Source organism: Centroberyx affinis, unplaced genomic scaffold (assembly GCF_046629955.1).
Source record: "Centroberyx affinis isolate AG114_WGS23_722 - 3 ecotype Tasmania unplaced genomic scaffold, CSIRO-AGI_Caff_v1 ptg002909l_1, whole genome shotgun sequence".
Classification (NCBI taxonomy): domain Eukaryota; kingdom Metazoa; phylum Chordata; class Actinopteri; order Beryciformes; family Berycidae; genus Centroberyx; species Centroberyx affinis.
Genome location: NW_027281033.1, coordinates 57,501 through 69,827, shown reverse-complemented (window position 1 = coordinate 69,827; position 12,327 = coordinate 57,501). Strand labels below are relative to the sequence as shown.

Here is a 12,327-nt window from a genome sequence, read left to right as displayed (position 1 = left end):
TATATATATAATGTGTGTGTGTGTGTGTAGTTTCTTGAAGGTTAAATGAGTGAACTAGTTTTGATGGCTCTATATATATATATATATATATATATATATATATATATATATATAGACAGTATACACACACACACACACATATATATATATATATATATATATATATATATATATATATATAATGTGTGTGTGTGTGTGTAGTTTCTTGAAGGTTAAATGAGTGAACTAGTTTTGATGGCTCTTCTCTTGATGTATGTGAAACTATATTTTTATTCAAGACAAATACACCATACAAAAGTTTCACCAAATCACATGATACTTTATACCAATGTAACTTGGAATCCTCACCACAAAGAAAATTGGACAACACCTGTCAAAAGTGATTGTATATCTTTTCACTTATTGGTCATAAAAACAAATGGAGGTTCACAAATAATTTCCTAAAAAATATTTTTATTTTGGGACTGTAATGCACCAATAAACTGTTCAGAGTGAACCCCACTTTTCAACTACTGACCACTGGGAAGGGCTCCTAAACCAAACTTTCATCCTTCTCAGAAGAAGCAGTTTAGTAAATATAAGATGGATTGTGCGTTTGAGTCTGTATGTCAATTCATGAAAGTAGCCTAAACCAATGTTGTGGTTTGTGGAAAGCAAATAGGACACCGTCTTACATGGTTTCAATGCTAAAGAGATTCTGCTTAAAATTAATCAAAATTAAGCAAAAAATCTTTAAAAACTAGGTGGTTTCGTATAACCATCAGGGGTCTCCTGGTGTATGACGTGAATTTGGGACCACTACACTTTATATTAAAAAACATTAAGACCATTAAAAACAAAGACATTTTCCAAACTAAGTGTTGTAGTATAACCAACTGGAGACCATTGATGTTTGAAGTGATTTTGGTGACACTACACTGTATAAGAGTGAAGTTATTGAATATTTTTCTCGATAAAAATTCCCCCAAATTATGCAAAAGCACATTTTTCCAAACGTGTTGTAGGTAAGTGTTGTAGTATAGTCCTATGGATGTGGGGATGAATGTTTTATTTGTTCAAGTTGTCTTGTGAAGTGGGGTCCGAAACCTGCGTCCTGATGGGAATAGTTCATATTGGCTGTTGAGTGGATGAGTAGTGTCTTCTATGATCCGGTTTGCCTTGTGTATCACACGTGATTTGAACAGTGATGTAATGTCCTGGCATTTGATTCTGCAGATTTTGCTTTAGATATTAATGATTTTTCTTATCTTGTTTTTATTGACTTGTTTTAGTGTTAAGGAACTAAACTATAAACTATAATTTATAGTATAAATAAGTATACAAATTTGTATAAAAGTTATACTATAAAATAAACTTAAACTTAACTAGGCGAGGAATCCAAAGTGTGACTACCCAATTTAGCTACCAGCATTTGATAAATGAGAACTTGCATCTTTAGGATTTCCTTAATTTGTGGCCTACCTGGTGTTTTTATCTTCAACCAGAGCCACATGGCTGTTTAGTTTGGCTGCTTAGGAAGCTGTTTTAATTGTGTCACCTCAAAGACCTGACCACAAATCCCAAAGACTAAACTAGCAGTGGATATGGGGACAAATGCATGAAACTAATGGAGAATACAGTGGCTGCTAGCTTAGTGTATCTAACATATTCCTTTCATATTCCTCATCCATTGTATCTTCCCACTGAGCTCTACAATGTGAAGAGGCCACTCAATGTTGGACCACAATACCAATCTGCTGTTTCTCTCTCAGTTTGCAGAGAAATATGGAAACATTTTCAGCCTTCGACTCTTTGGTGGAAGGATTGTGGTAATCAACGGGTACAAGCTTGTGAGAGAAGCCTTGGTCGAAAAAGGGGAGGATTACACAGATCGCCCTGTCATACCGCTGTTTCAGGAAACGTTTGGGAATAAAGGTAGTGTGTGTTGCATTTTGTTTGAAAATGTTGCCAGTGATTGTACCTAAGTCTACTCAGGACAGTAGTATCAGATAGGACCCAGAAATACGTAATGTGTCTAGTATTGATTTTAAATAAAATTAAAAAGTTATTGGAAAAAATTGCCTTTGAGACCATCTCAAGAGTACTGTTTTATATTAACACCTCTTTTGTGCTTGCACCTCTTTTGTGCTTGCTTTCAGTCTACACTGTTTTATGTTCCCAACAGGTTTAGTGTTATCAAATGGCTATCCGTGGAAGCAGCAGCGGAGATTTGCTCTCCATACACTCAGGAACTTTGGTGTGGGCAAGAAGACCCTCGAACCATCCATCCAGCAGGAGTGCCACTATCTGAATGAGGCCTTTGCTCATCAACAAGGTATTACACAAATGGTGGAAAACGCTGTCTCAGGAAATGCTCCAGAATCTCCTGTAAGTGCTTAATTGGTTAAGACGTGGGAACAGAGGGGCTCACCAAGTAGAGAGCGTACCATAAGGCTCAGTCCTTGATGCAGCGACCCAGGTTCGAATCCGGCCCGTGGTCCTTTGCTGCATGTCCTCCCCTCGCTCTCTCTCCCATGCCTTCCTGTCTCTCTCTCACTATATCTGTCAAACCAAGGGAGATACATTTACATCCTTTTCATGGTCAACAAACCGTTCTGTGACGGTGCGTGTCTTGTGGATGGGAGTTTTCATGCTGGAAAATTGGACCATTTGACATTTTCTACTGCTTAGTACACCAATGCTTGTGTTCTTTGTACCACTTCACTTGCAAATGTGTATTTTTATGTGTAATAAGGGGTTTATGCACTGTAACCCAAGTATAGTATCCCTCTCTATGAAGTTTTCAAGGAACTGTTCTTGATTAAACTACCTGCTCGCACTTAGATTGACATGCAGTTGACTGATTCAGAGAGGCAGACTTGCATCTCACACCAATTCATGGGCATTGTGGCTTGGAAGTATGTAATTCTCTCCGTACTTGCGCCTAGTTGATGATGTATTTCCCTCTAATTTGCCAACATCAATTGAGCCTGGTCCTTGTCAAACAAGTTGAGCATTCTCTAACAGTCTCCCCTCTCTCAAATTCACTGAAATCTCTTCTTTGAGCTGTGGTAGTCAAAATATTGGATATTTGGGTCTGCCCAGCATTTTTACACATGACTCTAAGCATGATGGGATGTTAATTGCTTGATTATCTGAGGAACCACAACTGTGTTCAAACTCAAATGTATACTTAATTTTGGCAGTTAGCCGTGGTATGTATTTATTATATATACTTGTTTTAATCATGCATAATCAATATCAAATAGTGTTTTTCCTTGCTTGCGGCCCATCATATGTTGTACGTTTTGACCATTGGCCGTATGTTTCACAATGTTTGGGTCTCTTTCGCATTTTTCAGGTGAGCCCTTCAATGCCCAGCTGCTGGTGAACAATGCTGTATCCAACGTAGTCTGCTGCTTGGTGTTTGGGGATCGCTTTGAGTACAGTGACAAGCAGTACCAGTCTATGCTTCAGGACATCAATGAGTTGGTGTACTTACAGGGAGAGACATGGGCACAGGTGAGCCTCTATGTTATATAGAACAGGCTTTATGAGGATTTTTTATGTCAATTTATTGCAATAAAGTATAACGAGCATTAACGTCATACACAAGGCTATATCCAGCCTGACCATCAGAAACTAGCAATGAGCATTGAATGTTGAAGATCTGTTGAAGGATGTGTGTATGGATGCATGCAAATGTGTGCAGGCTGTTAAGATGGCAGACTATCTGTCTGGGTAACTGTGTGTTTGCTCTGTAGATTTACAACATGCTGCCCTGGCTGATGAAGTGGCTCCCTGGACCTCACGAGAGGTTTTTTGCTCTGATGCATAACCTGATTGACTTTGTGAAAATTAGGATCAAAGAACACAGAGAAGACTATGACCCCTCATCGCCAAGAGACTACATTGACTGCTTCCTCTCAGAAATGGGAGAGGTGTGTATGTGTGTGTGTGCATCCTCTGTGCATTTTCTAAAGAAATGGCTGTAAACGTTGATAAACCACTGATTCTGGCAATTGCTTTGTTGTGTTGTCAGTAGAAGGAGGATCCAGATTCTGGGTTTGATCTGGAGAATTTGTGTTTTTGCACCATGGACCTGTTCGGCGCTGGAACTGAGACCACAACCACTACTCTACGCTGGGGACTGCTATACATGATCTACTACCCACACATACAAGGTGTGCTTGTGTGCATGTGTGTGTGTGCATGTGTGTGTGTGTGTGTGTGTGTGTGTGTTTGTGTGTTTGTGTGTGTGTGAGGGAGAGAGTGAGTGTAGGGTGGGTGGCAGGTTCTGGGTTGCTTGCATTCTTCGAGGGTGTGTGGCTCTTATAGACATAATTTTCTCAGCAGCCATGTACAAGGGACACCAAATCAGACATTGTTTCCTGTTCTTTCTATGTGCAGAGAGGGTCCAGGCTGAGATCGATACTGTAGTTGGTTCATCCAGGCAACCCTCTGTGACCGACAGAGAAAACATGTCCTATACTGACGCAGTCATTCATGAGATCCAGAGAATGGGAAACATTGTGCCCCTGAATGTGGCCCATATGGCAAACAAGAACACCACGCTGGGCAAATACACTATCCCAAAGGTACATGATGCACATGTGAGAAGGAATTGCTGTATGTGACAAGGATTGTTGTCTAGGAGACTGGAGATTTAGTTTCTCGCCCATTGTTTATTCAGCACCAAATGACAACCCAACACAACATAGATTAGGCACCATTAGTGGGTAAGTCTCTCTTCAACCCCTCCAGTGTTGAATCAACAGTCTCTGAATAAATGCTCCCTTCGTGGGTATAATCCATCAGTCTGCAGCCTTTTCAGGTCAGGCATACAGACACGCTCCCCTGATTCAATCCATGGGCTCCTCGCCCTTGTAGACCAGTGATGTCAGCAAAAGGTTGATTTGATTTGCTTTCTTGATTAATGCTCTAAACTCAGGGCACCATGATCCTGCCCACGCTGCACTCAGTTCTACATGATGAGTCTGTGTGGGAGACTCCACACTCTTTCAACCCTCAACACTTCCTGGACCAGGATGGAAAATTTCGGAAGAGAGAGGCCTTCCTTCCTTTTTCAGCCGGTCAGTAGTTACAGCTAAAAATCAATTACATGCTGTTTTAGCCAAGTGATAATATTTACTCATTTCACTTCTATGGTGGATCCTTACTCTTAAAACCCCTTGCACCCTGAGTTTCCCCTAAATTTCTCCTTAAGTAGCTTCAAAATTAGTTTTGTTTTTTTCATACTGTATGACAATGTCACATATTCTGCATCTGTTCATTCCAACGCTTCATTGAAGCTGTAGCACGCTCATTCTGAGTGAAATATTAAAACCCAAGATTTTTCTATGGCTGCACCATTACATCAAATGGAAAAAGTCATATTTGGTATCTTTGGAAACCTTGGGATCTTGACTAGAATTTAAAATAAAGTTCTGTGGGTTTGAACAAAGCTTGGCCACAAAATCGTGCATTTATAATGATGGTCCCGCCGGTTGTGAATCATACTGAACTAGGCGTATTATGTCTTCCCAGGTAAGCGTGCATGTCCTGGGGAACCACTGGCCAGGATGGAGTTATTCCTCTTCTTTACCTCCCTCCTTCAGAGGTTCTCATTCTCTGCACCCACTGGAGAGGAGCCCAGTCTGGACTTCAAATTGGGTTCCATTCTTGGTCCCAAACCTTATCGCCTCTGTGCCATACCAAGATAAACCACTCACTGTCTCTGACCTGCTCTACCCTCTAATGATAAATCCCATGCTTAACAAAGAAATAAGACAAACGGCGCAGTTCCTTGAGCAGCATAAACTTTAAAAATGTTATTGCCCAAGGCCGAGTGGCGCTGTGCTTTGTCATGCATGATAAACCATCAATGCTCAAATCTTTATGAAAAATTTTGATCAACATTCTAGATTTTATGTCTGTCTGTCAATTTACTCAAATACAGAAGTTGTTTTCCACAGCAGTTACCCTATGTTATACCTTGAAAAGGTCTTCTGTAATCTGTATCACCATGTTGTTTTAATGTCCTATAGTGTAAGCAAAACATAATTTGGAAACATTTTATTCTCAGTAAGCCTATTTAATAATCCTGTATATAATATTTTTTTGGCTGGACCACAACAGCGGGGCCAGCCCTACAAACGCGAATGTCTGTCACTGACTGACTGACTGACTGAGTGATCAAGTTACACCATTGGTCGGCCGTGGCATGTTTTCTCCGCCATCTTGTTTCTCTGCTGAGATCGAGAGCCCGTTTCTCCCACACAGTAAGCAGGCTGACCAATATCATGCATGTAAACTGAAGCTAAAGTAGAATCTATACAATTATATCATATCACCGTTTATGTCGATGCATATGCGTGAGCTCAGTCCACCTGAAATCCTCTGTTCTGTCGGGGGAGAGAGAGACACAAACAAGCATGGAGGTTTTATCACGCCAAGGGCTTATTTTTGACCTTCCCGAAGTTTCCCAGGGCCACGGTTCTGGCCGGTGCCGCTAGCTGGACGCCGATTTGTTCCCGGTGATCCGGCCGAGATTTCGGCGGGGGTCCCAACGACGATGCATTACCGGGTGTCCGAGGAACAGCGTTTTCGGCACCGATGGGTACTAGAACACCTGGCGCTTGGATCGGGAGGATCAGTGCGGCCGTGGGCACGGTGGAGATGACAGCGGCGGAGAGAGAAGACGGGACGCGCTGGAACGGAGATCAGTATGGATGTATGGACTATTATTCTGTATTAGCAGTCTACAGCGGAGTTAGTTACACCATTGGTCGGCCATAGCACACTCATACATGGTCCAGCCATATACTAGGTTTTGACCTAGTCTTGTTAAATATGTAATAATATGATTATGTCAACCTTTTTTAAAGAATTATCGCTGAACTAAAAAATACTCGCTGAACGTTCAGACCAACATCCAACTTGTACTTGAATGTAAATAAATTATCCTGAGATTCAGTTCCTTGTGCTTATTCTTTATCATAATCTGATAATAATGGAAGAATTTTACAACTTCACTACATTCACTTCAATAGCAGGCCCAAAAAAACCTCACTATAGACTACAATCATAAATGTGTTGACAATTAGCAATAAAACACTCACAATAACATTTATTAACCTTATTCAAATTTATTTTCTTCATCACGTTTAACCTGTAAAGTCCATACATTCAAACAGTGTCTGTAAATTCATGATAATCTTGTAGAAGACCTCTGTCAAAATCACAGTCTGAATGCTATGGTCATGCAGACACGTGATATCCCACTTGGTGGTGTTCTTGTTCAAAAGCTTTGTGAGAGGAGTGGAGGAGCCTGAATAGCAGGCTTCAAAAAGCAAGTGTTATGTAACACTGGTGGCCTCTCAGGTCTGTAAGGGAAAGTGGAAAACAAAGGTGGAACTTGAACCCTTCCAATCGGGTTGTTTGACAATTCTAAGACAAATTCTTATTTAGTCGACAGCCTCGATGAAATCTGCAAATCTTTTACCTAATCTTTTATGTAAATTCTAGGTATATTTGCATATATTTTTGAAGATTTTGACTTCAAATCAATTTGAAATCATTTTTTGGTAACTATAGTAACTCAAAATAATACATTAATTTAGTTGTTACAGCCTGCTATCAGTGCAGTATCAGAAGCTCCGGCAGTAATGTAATAAGTAATCAAAGGTCACTCACACACACACAAATAAAACATTTCCGGGTGGGTCAGTCGAGCACTCGTGTTATGGCAGTCAAAACAGAATAACAAACACTTAACGTTTGCTGCTCCTAAAAACACCAAATGGAAACACTATATGACATAATAGCCCTGGAATGGATGGACGGGAGGAGTGCTTTGGTGTTTCTGTGTGTTTTCTTGTTGTTTGCTGATGTTTTGAAGAACAGAGCCCCGAGAAACTTTCCTCCTGGACCATGGTCTCTTCCTCTCATCGGTGACATTCATCGCATCAAACCCAGTGAACTACACCTGGATTTCACCAAGGTAGGTAATGTTACGTAGTTCCTCGGCTCTGATTGGCTGAGTAATGTTCGAAGCCGTTATATAATATCCGATAAACGCTGTGACCGTGTAACGGTTAAGACCATAGAAACAGAATAAATACAATAGACGCTTCCTGATGGATCAATTAAGGTCATCCATCAATCCAAGAATGCGCAGTCGATATTTGGGTCCTTGTGGAGAACGTTCTTCCCAAGTTGTCTTGGGGATAACGAAGAGAAGTACAAAAAGGTTCCTTGCAGTTTGAGATGGGCTGTGTGCTTCACATCGCACACATGATTAATTAAGACACACAGATGTTCAGTTTCAAGTGGCTCTGTACTGTAGACTAATGATTTCAACCTTTTTCATATCATGGACACTTAATTTCGTCCACATTTGAGCCATGGACCCCATTTGATGAGATTTTGTCTCTCGGACCCAAATCTGAGAATAATTTTATTGTTAGATATGATTTTGTCTAGAAAGACTATCTGTATTGTAGGTAGAGAGATAACAGTGAAACTATGATCAAAATAGTCATTCTTCTACATTCTCTAATTGCAGTAACTTCTTGTAAATTAAATAATACTGAAGTTTAACAATTCATCAATTTGCTGGGGACCCCCTGAACTCCCTCAACTCAACTCAATGAGAGAGCTTCAACTTAGACCAGAGTATAGAAAATTATTTGTCAAGATCAGCAAAGGACAGATAGAATCTGATTTTTGTGATATTTCTCAGTTGGAGGAAGCAGGACTGAAAGACTCTCTTAACCTGTTGGTCAAAGCAGAGGTCAGAGTCAAATAACACTCTCAAGTTTCTAGCCACAGGTTTAATATTGGCCGCAAGTCCTAAATAATGTTGCCAAGAGGGAGCATATGAATAGAGAATAGTAGAGGGCCAAGAACTGACCCGAGGGATGCCACAGGTATACCCACTCCAGATGAAGAAGCATTCCCATCAAATACAGAGAAATTCCTCCCTGTGAGATAGGATTTAAACAGATTCAGAGCAGTGTCAGTAATGCCAACACATTTTTTTAAGACACCTAAGAAGAATACCATGGTCAACAGTGTCAAATCTAGAAGAATCAAAATAGAACAGTTGCCCGCAGTAGATGCCATCAACAAATCATTAGTTACCCCTATCAAAGCAGTCTCTGTACCATCTAGCGCAGTGATTCTCAACCTTTTTCATATCAAGGACCCCCATTTGATGAGATTTTGTTTCTCGGACCCAAATCTGTGAATAAGTCACAGAATTCCATGACTATCTGTATTGTAGGTGGCGAGATAACAGAGAAACTATGATCAAAACAGTCATCTACATTCTCTAATTGTGTTCTTCTGTGTGTACTTCTTGTAAATGAAATAATGGTGAAGTTTAACAATACATCAATTTGCTGGGGACCCCCTTGAACCCCCTCAAGCACCCCTGGTGGTCCCCGGATCCCACGTTGAGAACCACTGATCTAGCGCTCTAAACCCAGACTAACCCAGTAACGGCTTCGGAAAGGAGAAGCCTGGATTTGAACCTTCCACATGAAAGGCTGATGCTTTATCTACTGACCCAAACGCCTGCTACAGGTTTACTGAGGAGAAACTAACTAAAGGGAGAAGTATTGTGATACTGCAGCCTATGATTGACAGATTGACAGTGCTAATCACTTTATAGAACATTGTAGTGCTCCCCATTAATGAATAAAACAATAGTAAGTCACATGGGCCAGAAATCTGCTGCTGCACTGCTCTCTTTGGGTTGAAATTTTTGGCCACACCCCAATCAGTGATGTCAATCAGGTATTTTGCCATTGACAGATGACAATGTCAAACACCTGCTTTGAGTTCTCTGCACTGTGATTTAGTGTTGATTTACTTTTTTGAAAATTCAAAATGGTCACAGTTCATGAGGGACTTGAACTCACAACCTTGTGGTCCTAAGACCTGAGCTTAACCACTGCCAACTTCCACTTTGGTGTGTGACAGTAGGAAAACAAAACAAAGGGACAAGTGACAGCTCTTAAGTGATAGTCTAACCCATATTGAAAGCCTCAGAAAGAATATTATAACTGAATTACTGCCCCACATTAATAAATTTACACATGGCTTTACAGACATCACCTTGAGAGTCCAGACATCAATTGTCTTTAGTTTGATGAAGATTGATCAAACTATCTTGAACATATCACATTATCAATTTATCAAACTATTTGCAGCTGCACATTTCTATCTACTGTGCGCTCAGTTTTCAAGATATCATCACTTTTGGGCTGTTTACTAATTAATGTATGACGATTTCAAAAATCATAGTTTTTTCCTGTAATGTACGGTTTAGGAGGACAACACTGTGGGATCACAGTCAGTTTTTGCTATAAACAGAAGGGGGCGACGGGGGTCGGTACCGATGTACGAAAGATTTATCTCACTTCAGCCTCTCTAGGACGTACGGCTGATTTTTAATGCATTTTTTAAGTTGTGACTTTAATACTTATGAATATTTGGTCATTATGCAATAATCCACTCCCACTTTCATCATTAATGACCACATTTATTGAATCGACTTGGACATCACCCTAGAACATGTGTAAAAAATGTCATAAAAATCTATGTAGTCAATTATGAGATATGTTGTTGCATTTGTAGTGCCCACTAGTGGTACAGCTCAAAATGCTTTTGTGGATGTGTTCAAGCAGCACTCCTCAACATGTGTTTTAAATTTTGGCTTGATCAGATGAATGGTTAATGAGTCATGGCCAATTTAGTGTTAGGACGTGTTTCGTTAAAAGTTTATTGGTCGATAAAAGCCAAACCATTTGGCCTATCAATAACTTTTATACAACTTTGAAAGAGGACCGCTCAAAAAAATTGTTTCTGAAAGAATTCAAAATGGCAGACAATACAATATGGTGGACATCGAAAGTGATATATGGGTTGGACTCGGCACCTTCCAAAGAATCTAGGAACACAAGAATTTTCAGGCTACGACATGGTTCAGAAGTTATTGGCGAAACTGTAAAATTGCTTGTTATAGCGCCACCATCTGGCCAATATGCGTGGGCTGCCTTGCCTCAGTAGTGGGGGGCCAGTTTCTGAGCTGCAGAGAAAAAGAAAGAAAGAAAGAAAGAAAGAATTCCAGCAAAAACAATAGGGTTCCAGCACTACGTGCTTGGACCCCTAATAAAATAAAATAAAATATTTATAATCAATAAAATTGAAGTGCCAATTGCATCAAGAACCTCTTTTAGGAGTTTAGTTGGAATGACATCCGACAGGAGGATTTGAGAAATCATTTCTACCGTAGACTCGTCTATGGTATTGAGGATATTGTGTGACTACCCAATTCTGCTAAAAGCATTTGGTAAATGAAAACTTGCATCTTTAGTATTTCCTTAATTTGGGCCCTATACCTAGTGTTTTTTCTCTTCAACCAGAGCCACATGGCTGTTTATTTTGGCTGCTTCAGAAGTGGTCTTAATTGTGTCACCTCAAAGACCTGACCACAAATCCCAAAGACTAAACTAGCAGTGGATATGGTGACAAATGCATGGCACCCAACGCTAATGGAGAATACCTTGGCTGCTCGCTCAGTGTATCTAACATTATTCCTGTCATATTCCTCATCTATTATATCTTCCCACTGAGCTCTACAATGTGAACAGGCCACTCAATGTTGGACCACAATACCAATCTGCTGTTTCTCTCTCAGTTTGCAGAGAAATATGGAAACATTTTCAGCCTTCGACTCTTTGGTGGAAGGATTGTGATAATCAACGGGTACAAGCTTGTGAGAGAAGCCTTGGTCGAAAGAGGGGAGGATTACACAGATCGCCCTGTTATCCCGCTGATTGATGACACGTTTGGGAATAAAGGTAGTGTGTGTTGCATTTTGTTTGAAAACGTGAAAAAGTGATTGTTCCTAAGTCTACTCAGGAAAGTAGTATTAGATAGGACCCACAAATATGTAATGTGTCTAGTATTGATTTTAAATAAAATTCTAAAGTTATTGGGAAAAATTGCCTTTGTACAGAAGCGTATTGCATTCACCAAAGAAAAAACAATCGGAGATGGTTTCTCGTAATTACGCTTGTAATGATGATATCTCTATCTTGTAATTATGAGATCTTTATCTTGTAATTATGAGATCTTTATCTTGTAATTATGAGAAAACTTATCTTGTAATTATGAGAAAACTTATCACGTAATTATGAGAAAACTTATCTCGTAATTACAAGAAAAGAATGCTTCCGGTTTGGGTGTTTGGCCTTCAAAATAAAAGCATGAGAAATATGCAGTGTTTATAGTTAAACATACAATTTAATTTAATTTTTAGTTAAATACAAGGTAATT

The 12,327-nt window shown here is 39.9% G+C and overlaps 2 protein-coding genes across 2 annotated transcripts in view; both read left to right on the top strand.

Annotated features, from left to right (window-relative positions):
* The first annotated feature begins 1,712 nt into the window (after positions 1–1,712).
* Positions 1,713–5,740, top strand: LOC139658446 (cytochrome P450 2J2-like). Its single transcript, XM_071536579.1, has 8 exons — positions 1,713–1,914; positions 2,165–2,314; positions 3,341–3,501; positions 3,744–3,920; positions 4,025–4,163; positions 4,390–4,577; positions 4,931–5,072; positions 5,527–5,740. The coding sequence occupies exons 1-8, from the start codon at positions 1,713–1,715 to the stop codon at positions 5,700–5,702; spliced, it is 1,335 nt and encodes a 444-aa protein (XP_071392680.1). The 3' UTR covers positions 5,703–5,740.
* A 2,040-nt stretch (positions 5,741–7,780) lies between these two features.
* Positions 7,781–12,327, top strand: part of LOC139658449 (cytochrome P450 2J4-like) — a 9,995-nt gene continuing 5,448 nt past the window's right edge. Inside the window, exons 1-2 of the mRNA XM_071536585.1 lie at positions 7,781–7,981; positions 11,687–11,849. Of these exons, the coding sequence (XP_071392686.1) occupies positions 7,781–7,981; positions 11,687–11,849 (364 nt within the window). The remainder of the gene's footprint in view (positions 7,982–11,686; positions 11,850–12,327) is intronic.

Bases quoted from the DNA above. Each gene is read 5' to 3' on its own strand.
- LOC139658446 (XM_071536579.1), top strand. From the start codon at position 1,713: ATGTTGGACCACAATACCAATCTGCTGTTTCTCTCTCAGTTTGCAGAG. The intron at 3,921-4,024 runs GTGTGTATGTGT...TGTTGTCAGTAG, and splicing joins TCCTCTCAGAAATGGGAGAG to AAGGAGGATCCAGATTCTGG. The intron at 5,073-5,526 runs GTCAGTAGTTAC...ATGTCTTCCCAG, and splicing joins CTTCCTTCCTTTTTCAGCCG to GTAAGCGTGCATGTCCTGGG.